Source organism: the organism of the source record quoted next, unplaced genomic scaffold (genome assembly GCF_019419815.1).
Source record: "Pyrus x bretschneideri cultivar Hongxiangsu unplaced genomic scaffold, Pyrus_bretschneideri_v1 Contig61, whole genome shotgun sequence".
NCBI classification, from domain to species: Eukaryota; Viridiplantae; Streptophyta; class Magnoliopsida; order Rosales; family Rosaceae; genus Pyrus; species Pyrus x bretschneideri.
Window position 1 is genome coordinate 902,829 of NW_025999800.1, and position 22,089 is coordinate 924,917.

At 36.1% G+C, this 22,089-nt stretch overlaps 2 protein-coding genes across 4 annotated transcripts; one reads left to right on the forward strand and one right to left on the reverse strand.

Annotated features, from left to right (window-relative positions):
• The first annotated feature begins 544 nt into the window (after positions 1 to 544).
• On the forward strand, positions 545 to 9,658 carry LOC103930674 (1-phosphatidylinositol-3-phosphate 5-kinase FAB1B). 2 transcript variants are annotated; one of them, XM_009340034.3, is made up of 12 exons: positions 545 to 1,080; positions 1,460 to 2,304; positions 2,476 to 3,213; positions 3,836 to 3,989; positions 4,113 to 4,457; positions 4,612 to 5,523; positions 5,609 to 5,940; positions 6,192 to 6,315; positions 6,392 to 6,562; positions 6,931 to 8,460; positions 8,594 to 8,860; positions 8,996 to 9,658. In XM_009340034.3, exons 2-12 carry the CDS (start codon positions 1,697 to 1,699, stop codon positions 9,314 to 9,316), a joined length of 5,502 nt encoding a protein of 1,833 aa, XP_009338309.2. In that variant the 5' UTR covers positions 545 to 1,080; positions 1,460 to 1,696; the 3' UTR covers positions 9,317 to 9,658. The 2 variants fall into 2 exon arrangements, with proteins under 2 accessions (XP_009338309.2, XP_048428537.1); XM_048572580.1 differs by lacking the exon at positions 545 to 1,080 and having other exon boundaries at positions 2,153 to 2,326.
• A 575-nt stretch (positions 9,659 to 10,233) lies between these two features.
• On the reverse strand, positions 10,234 to 11,494 carry LOC125471802. 2 transcript variants are annotated; one of them, XM_048572583.1, is made up of 3 exons: positions 11,147 to 11,494; positions 10,822 to 10,946; positions 10,234 to 10,516 (listed from the first exon to the last, which is right to left on the reverse strand). In XM_048572583.1, the coding sequence occupies exons 1-3, from the start codon at positions 11,312 to 11,314 to the stop codon at positions 10,378 to 10,380; spliced, it is 432 nt and encodes a 143-aa protein (XP_048428540.1). In that variant the 5' UTR covers positions 11,315 to 11,494; the 3' UTR covers positions 10,234 to 10,377. The 2 variants fall into 2 exon arrangements, with proteins under 2 accessions (XP_048428540.1, XP_048428539.1); XM_048572582.1 differs by having other exon boundaries at positions 10,234 to 10,519; positions 11,147 to 11,486.
• Between the last annotated feature and the right edge of the window lie 10,595 nt (positions 11,495 to 22,089).

A 22,089-nucleotide genomic window follows, 5' to 3' on the forward strand; every position in this document is an offset into this window, starting at 1 on the left:
TTAAATTACGCATTATAAGATAAATAATTTTTAGACGGTGAATAGAAAAAAATATTCATGCCAATAATTCCTATAAAATATAAGATTACAGCTTCCAAATACAGCTTTCTTTCCCAAATCAAAAGTTTAAAAAATGGATAAACATCACGCAAAAGAAGCATCAAAACAATTAAATTGGAAAAAACATATAGAAATTTAATAGAATTTTGTATTTCTTGCCCTTAAAATTAGCATGTTTGTTGAGTGCATATGTCAATGGGCTGCTGACGCGTTTTTGTCAATAAATATCCATTTGGATACTGTGGATTGGAGACAAAGCAGATAATTGCTCGTCCTTTGGACAGCTACATTAAAATTACCAAACTGCACACGGGCGTCCTGTCAAACGTAACATGCGCACAAAATCTATGTTTCCCGAGGAACACACGTGAGGGCACTCTCGGTATTTCACTTTTCTGGGCCTGTGGTTCTTTTGTCGCGAAAGCGACGTCGTTTCTCGCTAACACAGAGAAAAATAGACGCTCATTATATTTGCAACCACGTTAATCGGAGCCGCCTTTGTCTCTGCCACAAGAAAAAATCATAAAATAAAAAAAAGCGAAGAAAAGTACAGAATTTTTTTTAAAAATAAAATAAAATAAAATAAATCTGTCGATCAGATGTTGATGTTGAAGTTCTTTGATATAAATATTACAAAAATTTGTCTTCTGATTGTTTCTGTTTATCAATGCGGATGCAAATACAACGAACGAACTGGATTCAGAGAATTAAGTTTCGAAAATCGATGGAGATGGTTGCTGTTGCATTGATACTCTGAGATTTTTCTGGCTGCAAAGATGGCAGATTTGTGAATGGGGATCGAGAATTGAAGCGTAGGGCATTGAATTAGGGACGAATCGATTTCTGGGTAGGTGGGTTTTCGCAGTTTTATGTACCCTCTTTGTAGTTTTTCTTGGAGCTTGTGGTTCGTCGGGGATTCTTGAGGGCACGTGGCGGCAATATACGGGTGCCCCATTTTGGCTTTTCACTGGATGGAAGATCTGAAAACGGTTTCTGCTTCCATTTTACTTGATTCGCAAGGTAAACTTTTAATCTTTTTATCCGAATTGTATAGAAAAATAAAGACTCTGTTTTTCGATTTTTTTTTTTTTTTTTGTATTGTTTGTTAGTAGCAGAGAATTTGTTGGTGTTGTTTTTGGAACGTTTGGGTTTGTGTTTGCGTGTGGGAGCTTATTGGAGACGGATGGGTCTGAGTTGGTACATGCAGAGAAGCTTTCTGGGTTTCCTGAATTTTCATGGCGGTTGTTGGGAGGTTGCTGTGGGGTTTTTTATTGAGTTTCTGGGTTTTCTGAACCCAGTGTTCATCTTTGTTTTCATTCGATTTCGGAACTTGGGTTAGTTTTGTTTGGTGAATTGAGCTGTGGTTTTGAGGATTTTTTTTTTTTCCCTTTCGTGCCAGGTTGTTGAATCGAAATAGAGAAAGAGGAGTTGCTGATGGGGTGCCTTTAGTGTTTTGTTTTGTTAGTCTTTGTTCTTATGGGGTGAATTTGGCGCGGTTGCAATCAAGAATACGATTGTGAAGAGTTTAGTGTTTCGATTTTAGTATTGGGGGTGAATTGGTCAGGTTTCCCATCTAGAGTTTGGCTTGTTAAGAGTGGTGATTGGCAAATGAGCAGGGCAGCAGAATCGTTTGTTGATGGCTGCGCCCAACAAGATGTTCTCCCATTTCATTTCCATGGTGAAATCATGGATCCCTTGGCGATCAGAACCTGCTAATGTTTCGAGGGATTTTTGGATGCCTGATCGTAGCTGTAGGGTATGCTACGAGTGTGATGCACAGTTTACTGTATTTAACCGTAAACATCATTGTCGACTTTGTGGACGAGTTTTCTGTGCTAAGTGTACAGAGAACTCAATTCCTGCCCCCTCTGGTGATCCAGGAACAGATCGGGAAGAGTGGGAGAAGATTCGTGTATGCAATTTTTGTTACAAGCAACGGGAACAAGGCGTAGCTATTCCTGATAGCGGAATCCTGATTGCCAACTTAGATCTTAGTACTTCACCATCAGAAACAAGTTTTGCCAGCTTTAAGTCATGTGGCACTGGTAGCAGTAGTAGCTTCACTAACTCAATGCCACACTCAGCTGGGCCATATCAACGACTTCAACTTGGTTCTGGCCTCAGCCCCAGTCAGTCATCTCTAACAGAAACTAACACAGAAACGCAGAGCAAATTCGGACCATGGAGGAACAGTGATTTTGGTATCAATATGTCTCCAAACCAATATGAAGTTGCAACTGCCAGGTTTATATTTCTTCTTTGCCAGGTTTATATTTCTTATTATTTGTGCCCTTAAGATTTATGTTCAAGTTAACTATGATTCCCATTCTGTGCATAGTTTATAAGAAGATAACAATGAATTATATGTAGTTTTTTTAGCAGCTGCTGAGCCACTTGTTTGTTCTTTGGTATCAGGAGTGATGATGAGGATGTTGAGTCTGGTGTATATCAGTCAGATTCAAAGAATTATTCTCAAGTCAGTGACTACTTTAGTCACATTGATTTTGATGAGATGAGCAACGATGATGGATCCCATAAGGTGCATCTTGATGGCGAAAATATTGATGCGAAAAGTTTAAGTGGCTCCTCGTTACTTCCCAGTTATGACTCACAGGTTTTGGAGGGAATCCCACAGCTCGAAAAAAAAGAAGATGAACATGATATTGGGGATGAATGTGAGGCATCGTCGTCTATCTATTCTGCAGGGGATGGTGATATACAACCTGTGGATTTTGAGAACAATGGACTTTTATGGCTCCCCCCCGAACCAGAAGATGAAGAAGATGAAAGGGAAACTGTTCTGCTTGATGATGACGATGATGGTGATGCTACAGGAGAGTGGGGCCATTTACGTGCATCAAGCAGTTTTGGAAGTGGGGAATATCGCAATAGGGATCGGTCAGGTGAGGAGCACAAGAAGGCCATGAAGAATGTAGTTGATGGACACTTTAGGGCTTTGGTAGCTCAACTATTGCAGGTTGAGAACCTTCCAATCGGCCAGGAAGGAGAAACAGAAGGTTGGTTGGAGATCATTACGACTCTGTCCTGGGAGGCTGCCACACTATTAAAGCCAGATATGAGCAAAGGTGGAGGGATGGACCCAGGTGGTTATGTAAAAGTAAAATGTATAGCTTCTGGATCTCACTATGATAGGTAACTGATGCATTATGATTCATTGAATTTTTCATGCATAATTAGTATGTACTTCTACTGCACATTCGTGATTTCATGGCTTGATTTATGTGCATGAATGATTAAGAAAACACAATTGAAACGTATCGAAGACCATATATTAGTACAAATCATTATTGCATAGTTACCCATTTGCAATAACAAAAGAAGAAATTTTTTATAACCATTAGAAAGATAACTCAAAATCTAAAAGGCAGCAGTGTTACTTTCATATGATTGCAGGATTACTTTTTCTGTTAAGCGAATTTGTTCTGATGAATTATTGCAATGCATGTCTGATATGAGTTACTCTGCTAGTGATGTACTTCTATATAGTACCTTCCGCTTCATATTTATAGACCTGTAATATTTCTGTTTTTAGGTTATGCCTACTTCAAATGAGTTTGACTTATTTTTAATCATTTTGGAAGAAAAAGAAAAACCTGGACCGAAGTCACTTGTTTGTATTTATTGTAGTTGATTTGTCGGTGCTTATGGCCCCAGTGGTATGAATGTTGCCTTCCATCTGAATAAGAAATTAAAGTATATTGTTGCTGTAAAAGCAATTGTTTGTTTTCTAAGGTTTTGAGTGTTTTTCTTCTAGTATGGTGGTCAAAGGAGTTGTGTGTAAGAAAAATGTGGCTCATCGACGAATGACATCCAAATTAGAGAAACCTCGGTTTATGATACTTGGTGGTGCTCTTGAGTACCAGCGTGTTTCTAACTCCTTGTCAAGTTTTGATACTCTATTGCAGCAGGTTCTGATTGCATACTCTTCTCTTCTCTTAGTTTTTCACTTGGTAGTTTCTAGAACATTGGAAACTGTTTTTATTTCCTTAATAATAAATTAATCATTCTTATGCACTTATATCCTTATCTAGGAGATGGACCACTTAAAGATGGCAGTAGCAAAGATCGATGCACACCACCCTGATGTCCTTCTGGTAGAGAAATCAGTTTCTCGATATGCCCAAGAATATCTTCTTGCAAAAGACATATCACTTGTTCTGAATATCAAGAGGCCACTTTTAGAGCGCATAGCTCGCTGCACAGGTGCTCAAATAGTCCCTTCAATTGATCATCTCTCATCACAGAAGTTGGGCTACTGCGACTTATTTCATGTGGAGAGGTTCATGGAAGATCTTGGTTCTGCTGGTCAGGGTGGGAAAAAACTGGTGAAGACATTGATGTATTTTGAAGGCTGCCCAAAGCCATTGGGTTGTACTGTAAGTCCTCGGATTATCCCTGCTACACCTGTTTATGAAGATTGTGTTAATTTGACACCGTTGACAGTTTTTTTTTATCCTTGTATAGCTCTGTACATGCGATTCTGAAGTGCTATGAAGTTTTCATTTGGCTATTTTGTCCATGTCATTCCAGATTCTACTTAGAGGTGCTAATGGGGATGAGCTGAAAAAAGTGAAGCATGTGGTTCAGTATGGGATTTTTGCCGCATATCATTTGGCTTTGGAGACATCCTTCCTTGCCGATGAAGGAGCCTCTCTGCCAGAACTCCCATTGAACACTCCAATTACTGTGGCACTTCCAGATAAACCATCAAGCATTGAGAGGTCCATTTCCACGGTACCTGGTTTTAGTGTTGCTGGCAATGGACAGTCTCGCAATGAACCACGAAGAGCCAACAGTGTCCCAGTTTCAGATTTGGACTCAGCTATCAGAAGTATACAACCTCCTTTACTAAGTAGTCGTACCTCTCTACCCACACCTCCCACTTCAGGTTTCACCAATTCTACATCTGTGTACCCCTCTCCGTCTGGGAATGCTTCAGATACCACATCTGTGTACTCTACTCCATCTGGGAATGCTCCAGATACTTTTCACAAGAGTCTTTCTTCTTATCATATGTTTGATAATCAAAATGAAATGGGTTCTAAAGAATTTTCAGAGGTGGAAAATTCTGCAACCAAAATTTGCTCTGATATCATTTCTAGTCATCTCGCTGGCAACAATTTGAGGTCCTTAGAGACTATGGGACAGGGTATCTTCTCGGTTGCCCAAAATGATGAAAGTGTAATTACTGGAAATCAACTAGGTGGTTCAGACAATTCATTTCTGCATGAAGATGGTAAAACTCAAGCTGATGAACCAGGACCTATGACTGAAGAGTTTCCTCCGACACCTTCTGACCATCAGAGCATTTTGGTTTCCTTATCATCCCGGTGCGTGTGGAAGGGGACTGTCTGTGAGAGGTCGCATCTGTTTCGAATCAAATACTATGGAAGTTTCGATAAACCATTAGGACGGTTTTTACGAGACCATTTATTTGATCAGGTGAGCTCTTTTTGACTTTTACGTTCTCTCTCTCATTCAACTTTATGATACAACTTGAAACTGAAAATGCTGAATCATGTGTCAGAGTTATCAATGCAATTCTTGCGAGATGCCATCAGAAGCACATGTTCACTGTTATACTCATCGTCAGGGTACTCTCACTATATCTGTTAAGAGGCTGCCAGAAATTCTCTTATCAGGTGAAAAGGAAGGAAGGATCTGGATGTGGCACAGATGCTTGAAGTGTCCGAGGACAAATGGATTTCCTCCGGCTACTCGGAGAATAGTGATGTCTGATGCCGCATGGGGTCTGTCATTTGGGAAATTTTTGGAGCTCAGTTTTTCAAACCATGCGGCTGCAAGCAGGGTGGCGAGCTGCGGCCATTCTTTACATAGAGATTGTCTTCGTTTCTATGGGTATCTTCTGTGTCCCAGAATTTGCATATGTGGTACTACAATATAATTGATATGATATTCTTTGACTCTTGTTGGTTGGGTTGATCCCAACTCTGATGGTTATGCTTAACTCTCTTTTAATTTCAAGTACATGCTGACAAATAACTTCATCGATGCCCTTCAAGTTGTCGAACATAACTAATATGTGGGTGGAATATATAATTGCATAGAAGTCCCTAGCTTTCTCTCTCTCAATATGTGTATTCATGCAGATTTGGGAAGATGGTCGCTTGCTTTCGGTATGCATCAATTGATGTTCATTCTGTCTACCTTCCACCCGCCAAAGTGGATTTCAATTATGAGAAGCAGGAATGGATACAAAAAGAAACAGATGAGGTACATTGGTTCCATGTTTGGATATTTTAGGATTGCATTGCTTTATGTCGTTGATGTGTTTATCTGGTTATAATAGGTTATTGATCGGGCAGAGCTTCTTTTTTCTGAAGTACTTAATGTTCTTCGTCAAATTGCGGAGAAAAGATCTGGTTCAGGATCGCATAGTAGTGGCATGGTAACACCTGAATCGAGACACCAAATTGTCGAACTGGAAGGAATGTTACAAAAGGAGAAGGTGGAATTTGAGGTGAGCCCTTCAGTTATTCATGGGCCGCTTTCCAGCTTTAGTTGGCTGGAAGATGCATGCAGAGTTTTCTTTTTGTCGCTGCACATTCATGTGGATGGACCAGAAACAATACTTAGTCAATCAAGTTCCTTTTTATAACCCTTGTGATTCATCCTCAAGCTCCTTTAATGTAGCACGAGTGGCGGAAATATCTTTGATTGTCACAAACTCTTCTTATCAATTAATGGATAATCTTGTTGGTTTATATATTCATTTACTTCAACATGGCCTTGTCTGTGAAGATGATTCTGACCAATCTTCATATGTGAAGTAAATTCTCTGTTTTGATATTTGGCTTAATATGTTTTCCTTGATGCTTTATTTTTCAGGAATTGCTCCAGAAAACTTTGAACAGAGAAGCTAAAAAGGGCCAGCCTGTTATCGACATTTTGGAGATCAATCGGCTGCGAAGGCAGCTGCTTTTCCAATCTTACATGTGGGACCATCGCTTAGTTTATGCTGCCAGTTTAGAGAATAATAGACATGGCGATGGTTTGAATAGCTCAATTCCAGATGAGGGGAAACCTGCAACTCATAGTGAAGATATTGCCGGTAATGTGGCAATAAATCCAGGAAAAAGTTATAATAGTTGTGATTCCTTTCTTGTGGATGCAATGCTTAACAAAGGATTTGACCACGGGGAAGACATTGCCAACACTGTCCACTCTGAAATGGTGAATAAAGAGAGAGACGGCGGCCGAAATTCAAAATATGAAAACGAAGATCAGTGTAATCTCTCTGATGGAGTTAGTACCTGTGATCAATCTGATCCTTTGAAACCAAGGGCAGGTATTCGTAAATCCCTCTCTGATGGTCAGTTTCCTGTCATAATGGATTTGTCAGATACCCTTGACACTGCATGGACTGGTGAAAATCAATGTGGATTTGTAACAGCGAAGGACAGTACCCGCACAGTTCCTGTTTTAGGTCGAGCAGATTCAAGTGCCTCTCCTGTGAAGGATGGATTGAACTTAGACCATGCAGAAGACCAGAATGGGCCCAAGCTTGCGCATTCTGCTTCTGGATTGTCTACCAAGGGGTCTGAAAATATGGAAGATTCTGTAAGCTGGTTGAAAATGCCCTTTCTAAACTTCTACCGTGGCTTCAATAAGAATTTTTTATCTGCTTCTCAGAAGCTTGATACACTTGGCGAGTATAATCCAGTCTATGTTTCATCCTTTCGGGAGTTGGAACTGAAAGGTGGGGCTAGGCTGCTTCTGCCTGTGGGGGTAAATGATACTGTTGTCCCTGTATATGATGATGAGCCCACGAGTCTTATATCTTATGCCCTTGCCTCACCAGATTATCAATTGCAAATAAGTGGCGAGGGGGAAAGAACAAGAGACAATGGCGATGTTAGTTTGTCTGACTCTCTCACTACGCAGTTACACCATCCTGATGATGACACAACATCTGAATCTCATCGAAGCTTTGGGTCTACTGAGGAGAGCCTTTTGTCCACGTATGGATCTCGTAGCTCCCTGGGTTTGGATCCGCTTTCATACACAAAAGCTTTGCATGCAAGAGTTTCTTTCGGAGATGATAGCCCACTTGGTCAGGTTAAATACTCAGTGACGTGTTACTATGCAAAACGTTTTGAAGCCTTAAGAAGGATTTGCTGCCCGTCTGAGCTTGACTATGTAAGATCTCTTAGTCGTTGTAAAAAGTGGGGAGCCCAAGGTGGAAAGAGCAATGTCTTTTTTGCTAAAAGCTTGGATGACCGGTTTATCATCAAACAAGTCACCAAGACGGAGTTGGAATCTTTCATAAAGTTCGCTCCTGGTTATTTCAGATACCTATCTGAAGCAATTGGCACAAAAAGTCCAACATGCCTGGCAAAGATTTTGGGGATCTATCAGGTACTTACTTTTAAATTAACCTCAAAAGCTGTCAACTATTTTAACCAGATTAACCTGACAGCTTGCCGTAAGAACTATTTTTAATTACCACTGAATGATACCTACTCTTTCTGTGGTTGTATTTGTATTGAAGGTTACATCAAAACATCTTAAAGGAGGGAAAGAGTCGAAGATAGATGTCTTAGTTATGGAGAATCTTTTGTTTGGAAGAAATATTACACGGCTCTATGATCTCAAAGGATCTTCACGGTCTCGTTATAATCCTGATTCTAGTGGGAGCAACAAAGTACTGCTGGATCAGAACTTGATTGAAGCAATGCCCACATCTCCGATCTTTGTGGGAAACAAGGCAAAGCGTGTGTTGGAGAGAGCTGTCTGGAATGATACTGCTTTTCTTGCTGTAAGTTCTGAAACTCTCTTCTTTGTGCGTATGCTCGCGTGCCAAATTCTGATTGGCTGAACTTGTATTTCCATGTATACTAAAATTAGGTAATCCCTTGTCCAATCTAACATGTTATTATGTATTCTGATGTAGTCAATTGACGTAATGGATTATTCACTACTGGTTGGGGTGGACGAAGAGAAGCATGAGTTAGTACTTGGAATTATTGATTTCATGAGGCAGTATACATGGGATAAGCACCTTGAAACTTGGGTTAAGGCTTCGGGCATCCTCGGTGGGCCAAAGAACGCTTCTCCAACTGTAGTTTCCCCAAAGCAGTACAAAAAAAGGTTCCGGAAAGCAATGACAACCTATTTTCTGATGGTTCCAGATCAGTGGTCTCCTCCATCGATTATTGCAAGTACATCCCAGTCTGATTTGGGTGAAGACACAGGTGGTAATTCGGTTGAATGACGCTGGGAGTCAATCCACATGTACATGTAAGCATGCCATTCAGGAATTGACCCTGCCACATGAATTGTTACCTCATTTCATTTACCTTCCCTTTTTTGATATCGCTATCCCAATTCTTTTGTATAGAAGTATATTGTTTTGCATTTTCTCATTTTACATGAGAAATTCATGATTATTTTGCTCGAAGATGCAGAAGAAGGCTGTTGAAGCCATGGAAATTTTGGTCAGGGGTATAGTATTGGATAACCTCCCCATTAAATCCTTATGTAGGAAGGAATATAATTCTTGATGTATTTAGCATTACAATATCTATGTTCAGTGAAAGTCCTTTAGATTTGTGTATATTAGATTCATGTTCATCTCTCTCTCTCTCTCTCTCTCTCTCTCTCTCTCTCTCTCTCACACCAAACTTTTGATCAAATGCAAGTTGATCAAACTTTTGATCAAAGAAAATTGGTAAGTGGAAATATAATAGGGGAGCTGTCTTATGAATAATCAGGGAGTGATGGAAGAAAAGGAAAAGTAGGGTGCAAAAGGCATATGATATTTGTCCTCATTGTCTAATGTTTATGTTAAATTTTGTTGATAACAAATTGTCGTCCATGCTTGAGACTCTTTACTTTTCAACTTTAGTCAGAAAATTATGTAATGTTCACTTATAAGAAACGTGAGTTACACATTATATTCTGTAATACAGTATTTAAAAAATCAATTAGTAAGAGTAGCTGATTTCATTCTCATTTATTCTTTCAGCCTTTTTCGAATCATGATTTTTTCCATTTCAACTAAATAAACGTGTCATTAAAATACGAGAAAACGGAGCGCAAAAAAGGGGATTGGAAATTGGACCTTGTATACGTCCTGGGTTAAATAAAAAAAAAATAAATAAATAAATAAAGAAAGAGAAAAACAGAATGTGCTTCAAAGACACTGCATTTATGCATGTTATTCAATTTTATGATTGATTGAAGGATATGCGTTTCTTTATATGTTACATACTATAATTAGGAACCGTTGATATGGTTGACAAGAGTTGTTGGGGAACACTTGGCATGATCTGGTTAGCGGAGAGTGTTGAAGCCATTGCAGTTTTTTATGTCCTCTTGCAGAAAAACACTGCTTTTGTCGCCACGGCTCAATTCTGTGCCAGTTATGAAATTAATCCACCTCTGTTGAAGATGATCAAAGATCTCTGTGTCTCTGCTGTAATTTGTGCCAAAAAAAATAAAAAACAGAGATCAGAATCAGATGAATCGAAACTAGCCGGCTAGCGATTGTGACACACTGTTCTTTTTTTCTTTTTTTTGTCCGCGCTTTAAATTGAATATTTCACAAACGTTTTTTTGTACTCGCAAGTAGAAGTTGGTGCGCAGGAAGCTAAACGAGGAGTGTTAAAATTGTTAGCCGATCAATTTCATATGTCATGATCAAACTTTACTTGTGTTAGAATGTTGATTGGTGATTAAGATTGTGATTAAGAATACATATGATTAAGATTTGTTTACCTGGGTTGCCAAGGAGTTCTTGGATTATGTTGGTGATACCTAGGACCCTCATCAAACCCTTCACAAATTATCTCCCCTCTGTCATCCTTGTAGCATATTATTCCATTGGACCGATCCTCAAAAACCTGCAACAACCAAAAAAAGGAATATCAGATATAAACAAGAAATCTTTGTTGACATAAAAAAAAAATAAAAAAAAATAAAAAAACGTTAACGTAGTTTTATTGAAGAACTAATATCGCATAATCCTATATTTAAAAGATAATAATAATCCCATTTCACTCTATATTTTTATAGAATTCAAAGAAAAAAAAAAAATACTGACCTCTTCTCTCAAAGAGGATCTGATCTGGAGGGTTGAGTTTTTGATCTTCACTGTTAGTTGACTGCTTTTCAGCCTCAGAACTCTGCTGAAAGGCTTTAAAACTGGCCCAGATTTTTGGATGGAGAGAGAATTAGCAGGAGAAAAGCAACATGCTGTTGCTGCAGCCATTGACGTGAAATATATGTTGCAGAAACAAGCAGTAGATGGAGAGGAAGAAGAACAGAAGATAATGTGGCTACTAGAAATGGAATGATGCTCGAGTTTATTTTATGTTTTGCAGGTTTAAGAGAGATAAAATAAATAATTGAATTATTGAGATGGCTTTTTATTCTTGGTCGAAAATTGAGATGGGGTAATGGTCTTGTCATGGTTTGCATTATATTTGTAAATATAGATGATGTGGGGCCCGTCTTGCTTATCTTCTACCTTTTGCTGCCGGTGAAACCATAGTTGGATTGTTGGTTGATGATGCTACCGCCCTTCTTTATTTTCTGTTTTGAGTAATTTTGTGATGCATTGGTATTTGAATGGTTAAATAATTCAGTTATATAAATTTAATCGTACAATACATAATACACCGATGTATTACATGCACAAATACATTGTAAAACTTTGGTACTATATGACTCCTTTTCTTGAAGAAGATTTCATTCTTAATTGACAACTAGATAAACTCGAGTAACTCATTAAAACAATAAAAAGAAAAGTTTGTGCATATGCACCACGAGTTTGATTTGTTTGTAAAATGAAAAAACGTCATGTTTTTTGTATTTTTTGTTTGTTTTTGTTTTCATGTTCATACAAAGTGACAAATAAACACAATAAACGAAAAGCTTTTACACATATTTGATGAGATATGTTAGCAAGAAAAGAAAAAATAAAAATCATCCAAATAGATCCAATTTTTGTGTTCATATCTTTGAAACCCAAAAAAGAAAAAAGCTATTAGTAGCTAGGAAGATATAGATGATATCGATGAAAATTATATAAGAAATGCTAAGAGGATTTTTTCAAAAGTTGGACTTTTTATGAACACTTTGTCACCTTATGTTTTTACATAATATTTATAATGTTAGCACAAGAATTAACGTTAAACTATAAAGTAACATAAGAATGCCTTTAGGATTTCTAAAATTATAATATTGGATGGGGAAAGAAGTTGTGTAAAATAATAGGGAGTGATGTTGCATGATCATTCAATTGTGATGTGTATTGTGACTATAATAAGTTATCTTAATTTTTCAACTTTTAATCGGTGCAATTGCTTCTAAATGTCACTTGCTCAAGGATTGGTTCTGCATCAGCAAGATTTTATTTATTTATTCTTAAAAAAGTTTAGGCATCAATCAAAATCAAGGGTTAATAGAATATAAATCTTTTCTTTTATTATCGTTGTTTATACTGTTGGTTTGAGGCAATGATTTCCAACTAGACTTAGCACCTTCCCACATAACAATAAGTGGCCTAAAAAGTGTTGAAGAATCCAGACTTCGAATATATTTCCGTATTGACATAATTAGAATATGTTCCTTACAATTTGGCCTTATTTTTATGTCACGTAACATTATGATTTATTGATATTTCTCTTTATTTATAACTAAGAGATTTTAAGTTCAACTTTTGTAAATAATGAGTTCGTAATCAAATTATTATGACTGACTTATTATGTGGCTTACTCAAATTTTCCATCTATTAAGAGCATCAGTGCGGAGCCACTTTAAAACTAGGGTAGACTCAGGCCTATTAATTTGTTGTATTGGTTAGTCCAATTAACTCCAATCCAACAAAAACAAAGCCTTTTAACTTTTTAAATCAAAGATTCAAAACTATTGTTACATATAATTTGTTGATCATATTCTCTGTTTCTTGCATATATACCATTTTTTTTCTTTGCTTGTAGACTATGATTTTGGTTAATTTCTCATTTCCTGTTATTATATCATCTATGAAATCTAAATGGATGTGCTTTTAATGTTTTATTTTCAACTATTGATAGAGTTGACCATGTATAATGAAGAATAAATGCATAGTCACTCACTTTGAATTTGATACCAATGTGACCAAAAGAAAGAGACAATTTAGATATATATTATTTCCATTTTAGTCTAAAGTGTGCCCCTCTTAACATAAATTTCTGGCTCTGTCACTGAAGAGCATCTCCAACAATTTTGTTAGATGTTTGCTAGTCTAGTGGGTAAACAGTGTCAAGAAATTATCTTATCTACTCACTTTAACTTTTCCTCTCCTACAACACTCTCTATTTTGGGTAATGCTAGGAAGAGTGTAGACTAAATTTTGTAAACTAAATGATATGGAAGTTGGTGATTAGATTATTACTAAGTGTTGATCAACGTGTTTATTTATTATTTGTGACACATCATTTAGTCTGCAAATTTAGTCTCCCTAGCATTATCTTTTTTAATATTTAGCTTATGAGCATTGCTATGTAAACTTAAAGAGGAACTGTTCATTTTGTTATTATATAGACTCTTTCATAGATTTTGTTGGAGATTAATTTTTTTTAGAGTAATTCTTTAAAAGGAGGTTTTAATGGTTTCAAAGCTTCTATTGGAGATGTCCTTTGAGTTTCTTACAAAAAAAAAAAAGAAAAAAAAATATATATATATATATATATATATATATATTGTATCAAATGTCAACTTTACATGGCCCTAATTTTGTGTCTGGTTGAAGATAGGATACAGAGAGTCAAATGTTAGGCGACTTTAAGTTAGAAGTATTTCTTTTAGGTGAGATATACCACCTCTCTAATTTTAAAGAACCAAACAACTACTCTTTAGGTGATGCAGTTTGCTTTCGTGTAAATTTTGTTCAATCTTTATTCATTCTTTTATTTTTTATTTTTTTTCCTCCACTTTCTAGTTATCTTCTGAGTTCTGTCCTCATTACCATTCAATTATTGAAAGATTTTAGCCCCATGGAAGTCAGCCTTAATCCATGTATTTTAAATTATCCCATTCAAAATCAATGCATATACGTGATTGGATTAAGAAGAATAAAAAATTTAGATGTTTGGATTAGAAAGAATAAATAATTTATGACCAACTTAGGGTTGGTTTGAGGTTGCTTAAATTTTTATTTTTAAAGCTGCTTATGAAAACCGTTGAGGCCTTAATTGTGTTTAGTAAATAATTTTTTTTTTTTTTCAAAATCATGGGTCCAAAGCAGCAAAAAGTAGAAGCATCTCACATGCTTCTCAAAAAAACGTTTTTTTTTTTTTTTTTTTCATTGGAGGCAAGTGAACAATATCAATTAATGAAATTTTTATTTTTGTCCAAAAAAATTTGAAACATTCATTTTGACAATCATACCCCCATATTTTCTTGTGCTAAAAACCCTCTTAAGTTTACCCAAACACTTATATGCCTTTTTTTTTCACATATATTTATTTTTACAATACAGCAGAAACAGTTTTAAAAAAAAAAATACAACAATCCCAGACTAGCCCCTTGAGGTAGGACAATGATTACTCGAGATGGTAGTATTGGAATAAATAAGTTTTCTACATGTTTGATCATCTTCTAATCCCCTCAAAAAAAAAAAAAAAAAATCTCATCTATCTTCAATATGCCTTAAATTTATAGGACTATCCCTTACAGTTTAATCTTTTATAACAAACACGCCCTAGATTATAGACGGCTTTCTTGTCATCAATATTTTATATACCTCGTTTGATATATGTGAAGAAAAAAACTCTAACTATCATAACAATTCAGGACGTATGTTACCTCTTTTTTTAGGTGAATATATTTTTCATGTGAATAATGGACCACTAAGAATAAATTCCCAAAAAATTCTTCCTCTCTAGACTTTGCTGTTATCCCAATCTATTCTACGACGTGTTTGTCCAAAGAAATTCTATGACGTGGGTCCTCTTAATGCAAAAGTCCATGATAATTGACGTCGTCTTTCCCATCAGATATCTCAACAAAGGACTCCAATAATAGTTTAAACGGTCGCTTGCTGTAAACGACAACGCCTTTGATGTCGTTACATGAATCTCCTAAACCTCTTGATTAACTTCAGTGGAAAGGGATCCGGATCGCTTTCATCAAATTCATTTTATTAATAAATTCGAATTTTTGAAATTTGATATAACGGTTAAAGTTATTATAACTTTTAAAGGAGCCCCATGTTTGTAGCCGTTAGATCAAATTTCAAGAGTTTGGATTAATTGATAAGGTGAATTTGATGAAAGGGATCTGAAGAGGATCCCTTTCCAACTTCAGTTAGCCCTTTACTTCAAAAAGCAGACACTGTTGGAAAATGCATGAAAAAAAATGAAGCTGCAAACACAAATAGCTATGGTGGTTTCTTTTGTACGAGGATCCTCTCATGATCCTCTTTCCGAGGATCATGAGAATTCTCTCAACGTATCCGTTTATTGTACATTATCCAACTAGTTTTTATCGGGTATTGTTTGCGTTTAATTTTAAATAAAAATATTTAAATTGATTTCTGACTGCATGATATACGATAAATGAACACGATGTGAGGATTCCAGGAATCCTCACAAAGACGATCGTTTCTTTTCAGTTGTCACATTGTTGTGGAATAAAGAATTTTATTAATAATTGCATAGCTTTTGTCCTTAGTGTTTTGAAGAGATTTTTCAAGATGATCGAAACGCAGAATAGTACACTACGTGTTATTAAAAAACTAACAACTCAAAAATATAAAACTTTCCTTTACTTATATAATAACACGTGGTATTCCACTTATATTCCGGGAAAAAAAAAAAACTTTCCTTTATTTATATAATAACACGTGGTATTCCACTTATATTCCGGGTGTATTCCACTTATATTCCGGGTATGAATTTTTTTTAGGTGTTTTGGACTTGTTCTTTTACAAAGAAAAGATTGTTGAGTGACAACAACATGAATGGTAGACATCCTCTAGTTTAGATTTGTAAATAAAAGCTTATAGCACATGACGTATTTTAACTGAACAATACTTGTCACTTTGTCTATTACGTGGATGAGAGCTCCTCACTCTAATTTTTTTTCACGTCTTTTTGGTTTTAACCTTTTATACTTGCAAGCTGTATGTATTTCTTAGACCTACTCCAACTTTTGGAGTAAAACTCAAATTTTAAGTTCTAAATTTACCCTAACTTGCTTCAACATTTGGGGCAAATATGAGTTTTAACCCAAAATTCATTTATGGGGCAAATTTAGCTCAAGATTCCCCCAGAGTTAGTCGGATTGGCTCACTATATATGTGTATTTTTCTTCTTTTTATATTATAAATTTATTGAATTCAACTGCTAAGATTTAATGTGATCAAATCCAACAGTAAAAAAAAGATCTATCGGTCCACATTTTAATCCAACGGCTAATGTAATAAAAACAAATTATTTTATGTGTTTCATATTCTTTCATAGTGTTTCACAAGTTTCATGGTATTGGTTAGTATTTTTCAATATTTGCCGGAATCTAATATGTTTAGGTTAAAATATTTATAAAATTAAATTAAAATAGTTTACATAATTTTTTTCTTTTAAAAAAGTTACTTTAAGCAAAAAAAAAAATAGCCAAAATTTATTTTTTAATAATATAAGGCTAAAATTTTGACTCATAATGGTTGGAGCAGAAAAATAATTTTTGAGTTAAAACCTAAATTTTCTAGGCTAAAAATTATAGGTTTTAACTCAAGAGTTGAAGATGGTCTTAGAAAGCCAAACTATAATTTTGGCTCAAGCAATTTTAGCGAACTTTCACTTTAAGTCTATAATTTTGCTTGTTGTGATATAAACACTAGTTGAATTGTAAAAATTCAAATATTTGTTCTTAGACTCTATGGTTCAAGAAAATTGTAGTTATCCATCACTTGATCTTGATTTGACGATAAGTTGTCATTTAACTTTTTTATTGTTCTTTCTTCTTCACCGTTGAATTAAGATTGAACGATAAGTAACAACGAATTTCTTGAACCCTAAAATCTAGGAAAACACAAATTGTAAAAATAACTTGTGTTCGCACGTATGTCACCCCCTATAGGCACTCAAATTAAACATTTCTTTTTTTAAGTGACAATCAATATGTTGTAACGGTTAAATTATTAAATTATGACAATTGATCATACTACAAGATCAAAGTAAGACTTTAATCAAACTATACGAAAGGCTAAAATAACCAAAAACACTATAACAAATGGGCTCATGCTATGGTCCAAAATTCTTAGCCGCGAGCCATTATTTCTTAGCCAAAGATTCAATGACTAAGAATTCTAGATCATAGCATGACCCAATGACACACTCCGACCATAAATGTCCACCTAGATTCTGAATCGAGTTGTGCTGGCCGACACCCGGAGGGTGACGAAGCCACAAAGTGTAGTGATGTGGAAAATGTAAATAAATTTTAAACTTAAAAGTGCCTAAATATAAGAGTATGCTGATGAATCGGAATGAACTCATTTCACACGTGATGTCAGGGCATAAATAAAGTACAATAAATTGGGATGAGAATTATACCATCGAAGGTAGCCACCTATATTGATATTTGCCAAGAATCCTCATCAACATAAAAGCTCAGCACTAAAACATGGAGGGGCGAAAAATAAGGGTGAGCGAGCCTAAAAACAAAGCTTTGTAAAAACCTTTTCGAAAACATAATAACCCCTCGCCGAAAAACAAGTATGGATTCCAAAATATACATACTACGTATAGTAAGAAAATACTTACTGTCGCTTGCAACATCTCAAGAATTCAATACGGCACAATATTTCATAAGTAAGCACATGACGTCCGCAGTCACATAATCTTGCATAAGCAAACATATCATATCGAGTGCTCATCGACACATGCTGACACATGAGTTCATGCAAAGTTTTTCTAACATAAACATGAATGGGTGTAACAATAATATATGCTCTAGTACTACAATCACGTGAAGATTGGTGCTATGCACATCACATACGAGTCTTAATTGCCTATAGCAATCTAGGACAGAACTGGCACCTACAATGCATCCAAAGTGAGCGTACGATGCGATGTGCACATACACGTGAAAGACTGCCCTTGGCCTGGGCGAGTACTAACACCGGTGCAGCAACCAATGAGCAGTTTAACACAAATATAATCATGTCATAATGATTCGATAATTCTAGTCAACATAACATTATTCATAGCTATAAGTTTAGCTAAGGCATCCCATAGGATTTATAATGATTTCCTAATTCTTGTCGTTACGTCATTTTCTATAAATAATTTAATTACGGTAGCCATATAGAAAATTCATTATTAGATGCATATATGGAAACTAAATAAATATATGTCTATATCAAAGAAAAGACCCACTCACAGATCATGTCGTTGAGTCGAACCCACCTCGTAGCATTGAGAGTCCTTGCGATGCGTTTTGCCTATAAATGAAACCATTTTGGTAAATATAATGTAGTAATGTAATTACGTGTTTTCGTACAAAGTACAGCTAATAAATAACTATCTTAAAACGGTAAAATTTCAAAAAATGGACGGCAGATTTGGATTTTGAGAAACCTAAGGAGGGACCTCGGGTTCTTCCATGTACCGTTACACATGCCGCCACAAGAGGGCTGCTCGGAAAGCCAAGCGCCACCGCATGTGCCAATTTTGGTTGTCGAAAAGTTCGCCGGCACTGTCTTTGACGATGGCGGAGCACAATACCTCCGATGAAGGCGTGAATGCCCCACGCGCTAGCCATGACACGCTCCCACGCGTCGACTCATTGGCCTAATAACTGAGTTGGGCAGGTTTTTAGTCACGGGTCTCCGGATTCCACGAAGGAGAAAGCTGGTGCTGGCTTGTTCTCTAGAGCTCTGATCAAGCTCCATTCACAACTAGACTTCACCATTTAAGTGTCAAAATTAAAATAGGAGGATGGAGATTTGATTAATACCCTTTTAGCTCACAACCGTGGTTGAAAAACACCTGCAAAAGCTTCGGGTCCGCCGAAAAATCTAGGAAGTTTTCCCCTAGTTGCTTCTGCACTCAACCATTGTAATAGACTGTCAAAACTACTATAATCCTACACTAAAACGTGCTTCAAGAAAGTTTAGTTTGGTTTCAAGGCTCACATTCGCTAGGGAAAATTATTGAACAATATGTCATGTTCCTGGGGCGTGGGCCCTACATGTCTCATAAAACAAGCCACAAAATATCTCCCAATTGAAATTATCTAATCGTCCTTCATGTTTGTAAATCCATAAAATCTCCATCGTAGCTCCAAATTTAATTTCACTTACACCTACGCGTTCGTATTGTCGAGTACTACAATGATACACTAAAAGAATGTTTCGTACGTCTCACTATATGCTGGTCCACGAAGGTCAATACCCTCGCCTCTAGGGGCATTTTTGTCAATTCCCTCATTTAAAATTAATAAAATTGTCAAATTAGGGATGGGTTGTCATAATTTACCCACCTTAACAAAAATTCCATCCCCGACATTTGAAATAATTTGCTAAACAGAAAATACTGAAATTAGAAGGAAATACATAAAGAAGAAATCAAGCTAGAGTGGTTGCATACAAGAGAATGTCATTCTGTAGCGATCGGAGTGCAATGATTCCTCTTTCATGCCCCCGAACTCATACTTTCCTTTTTCTCTAGTATAATACTATAATATAATACCTCTTATAAAAATATAGAGTCGAAAGTATTTACATATGTATAATAAGCCAAAATACACATATATATAACAACATAAAGTTAAAAATATTTGTACTAAAATTAAATTGAACATAGAATATTTTTCACCTACGAACTTGTTGCGTCACGTACTCCGAAGGTATGTATGTAGTATCTTTGGGTCGAGCGTAAACAATAAATAGGTAAATATATAACAAATAAATAAATAAGTATTCTAACGTAAACAGGCCTACCTATCCACTTGCTTAACGAATCTAACAAATAAGTTATCAATATTATGGTCTGCAGCCCGCAATACCAACAACTCATTGTTGTCTCGATAAGCAAATAACAAATTCAAGAGGGTGCAATATTACCATCTTACCCCTCATTGGGAAATACACACACATCGACTAATCAAAACCTCGATCATACTCACGCACTACCCTTTCGGGTGGCATCGTTAATAGTACACAATTTCTTACATCGTAATCTCGATTATTCGAATACCTTTTCGCAATACTCCTCTGTCAATCATGTGTTAGGCATAAAATCTCTATACAACGCCTCAAATGCTACCATACCCAAAAATCAAAAGTGTAACCGTAATTACACACAACTCTAACAAAGATAAGTATATACTACTATCATGCTAAAACTATAGAATGGATAACGTAACATGCCACAAAGGTCCGGATTAAATAATTCATAATGGTCGTTAGTCTAAGGGTGAAGTGTGGTACCGAACAACAACTTTGTACCCATACCCTTCAAGAAGACTTCCCAAGGCTTAGAAGTGAACCACGTGTCCCGGCGAGATGCAGTAGTGACACACATACCATATATTCGAACAATGCAGTTCACAACACCATAGTGAGCATATTCATATTGAATTTCTCTCGAATTTAGCAAAAAATTATGTCAAGAAAGCTAAAATAACACTCAAGAATTTGAGGGTCAAGACAAATCTATCAAATCTAGAGTATAGGATAACTAGATTGAATGCATAACATTTCACTACAACGGTAGCTTCTGGAATAATCAACCAAAAACAATAAAGATTCGTTCAACAGAGTATTTGTAGGGTGATTGAAGCATCAAATGTCAAAACTAAAAATTTAAATGTTTGAGCGATTCACCTAAACTGTATGTCTGCTTCAAAATTAATACGAAGTGCAATAAGGTAGACATGTACTCAAGGTTGACTGGAATACCTTCCAGCACAAGAAGTGAATATGGAATCGTAATCAGAGTATATGCTAATTGAAACATTAGAAAATCAGATAATTTCAAGAATGAGGAATTTTACCAAATAGTCTAAACGTAGTCCCTCTGGACCAACGGAAGGTGAGTTGACTTGTCAAGTCGATCAGTAATCATCGAAACATCATCATAATCTCCACATGTATAAGATATCTCGTACCGAGAGTTTACGATGATATTTCCCCATCTCTATTTGGATACAAAAAATGATTATAACCACTCGAACGATTTCTTGATAATTCGGAAATAACGTCAAATCGATACTTGTGAACTCCAGCTGGAATGGGATAGGAAAGGCTGGAATTGTTCAAGGGTGGATATATCTTTTGCAGTGGTAAACAGTAACTACATTTGCACAACCAAGATGATACACGATAGTGCAATCGTAGGCATTAATTTGGTTATTCCATCATCGCTATAAAAAATTTAGTTCCCTTCAAATGAAGATGTATTTGAGAGGTCTAAGGTTGATAAAGATTTTGGACACATTTCTCCACAAAGAAGTGTCATCCAGTTTTCAAATGAAGGTGACAACTATTGACTCAAGGTCATGAATAAAATGATCAATTTAAAACGGTTCTAAACATTGGGAAAAATAAGTGACACTCCGTCATGTGGCATCTACACAGCCAAAACATACAAAGAAAACATCAACGAGGATTTTGAAATAATCAATGTCATCGAAATATGTAAAACTAAGGTAAGGTGAGACAACACTTCGGTTGGTCAGGTAAACCATCAATTCAAAGTACAGGTATTAACGGTTTTAATCGTCACCCTATTGGGTTGCTAAAATCTAGGTACGATCCTAAGGTTTGGTTTTTCGCCTTCACGAATAGGTTTCAGGTTCCATAAATAAGGTGTTTGCTTGAATAAAATTCCTAATCAGTAAGCTTTCGTAACTAAGTTCTCTCAATGTTGTAGAGTTGTTTGAAAATACACAAGGAAAATTGGTGTGGTACGAGAAAGTAGATCGATGGTGTAATTCACTTCACCATTTAGTGATATCCCAGGTAAAATTTTGAGAATTGACGCTAAAGGTATA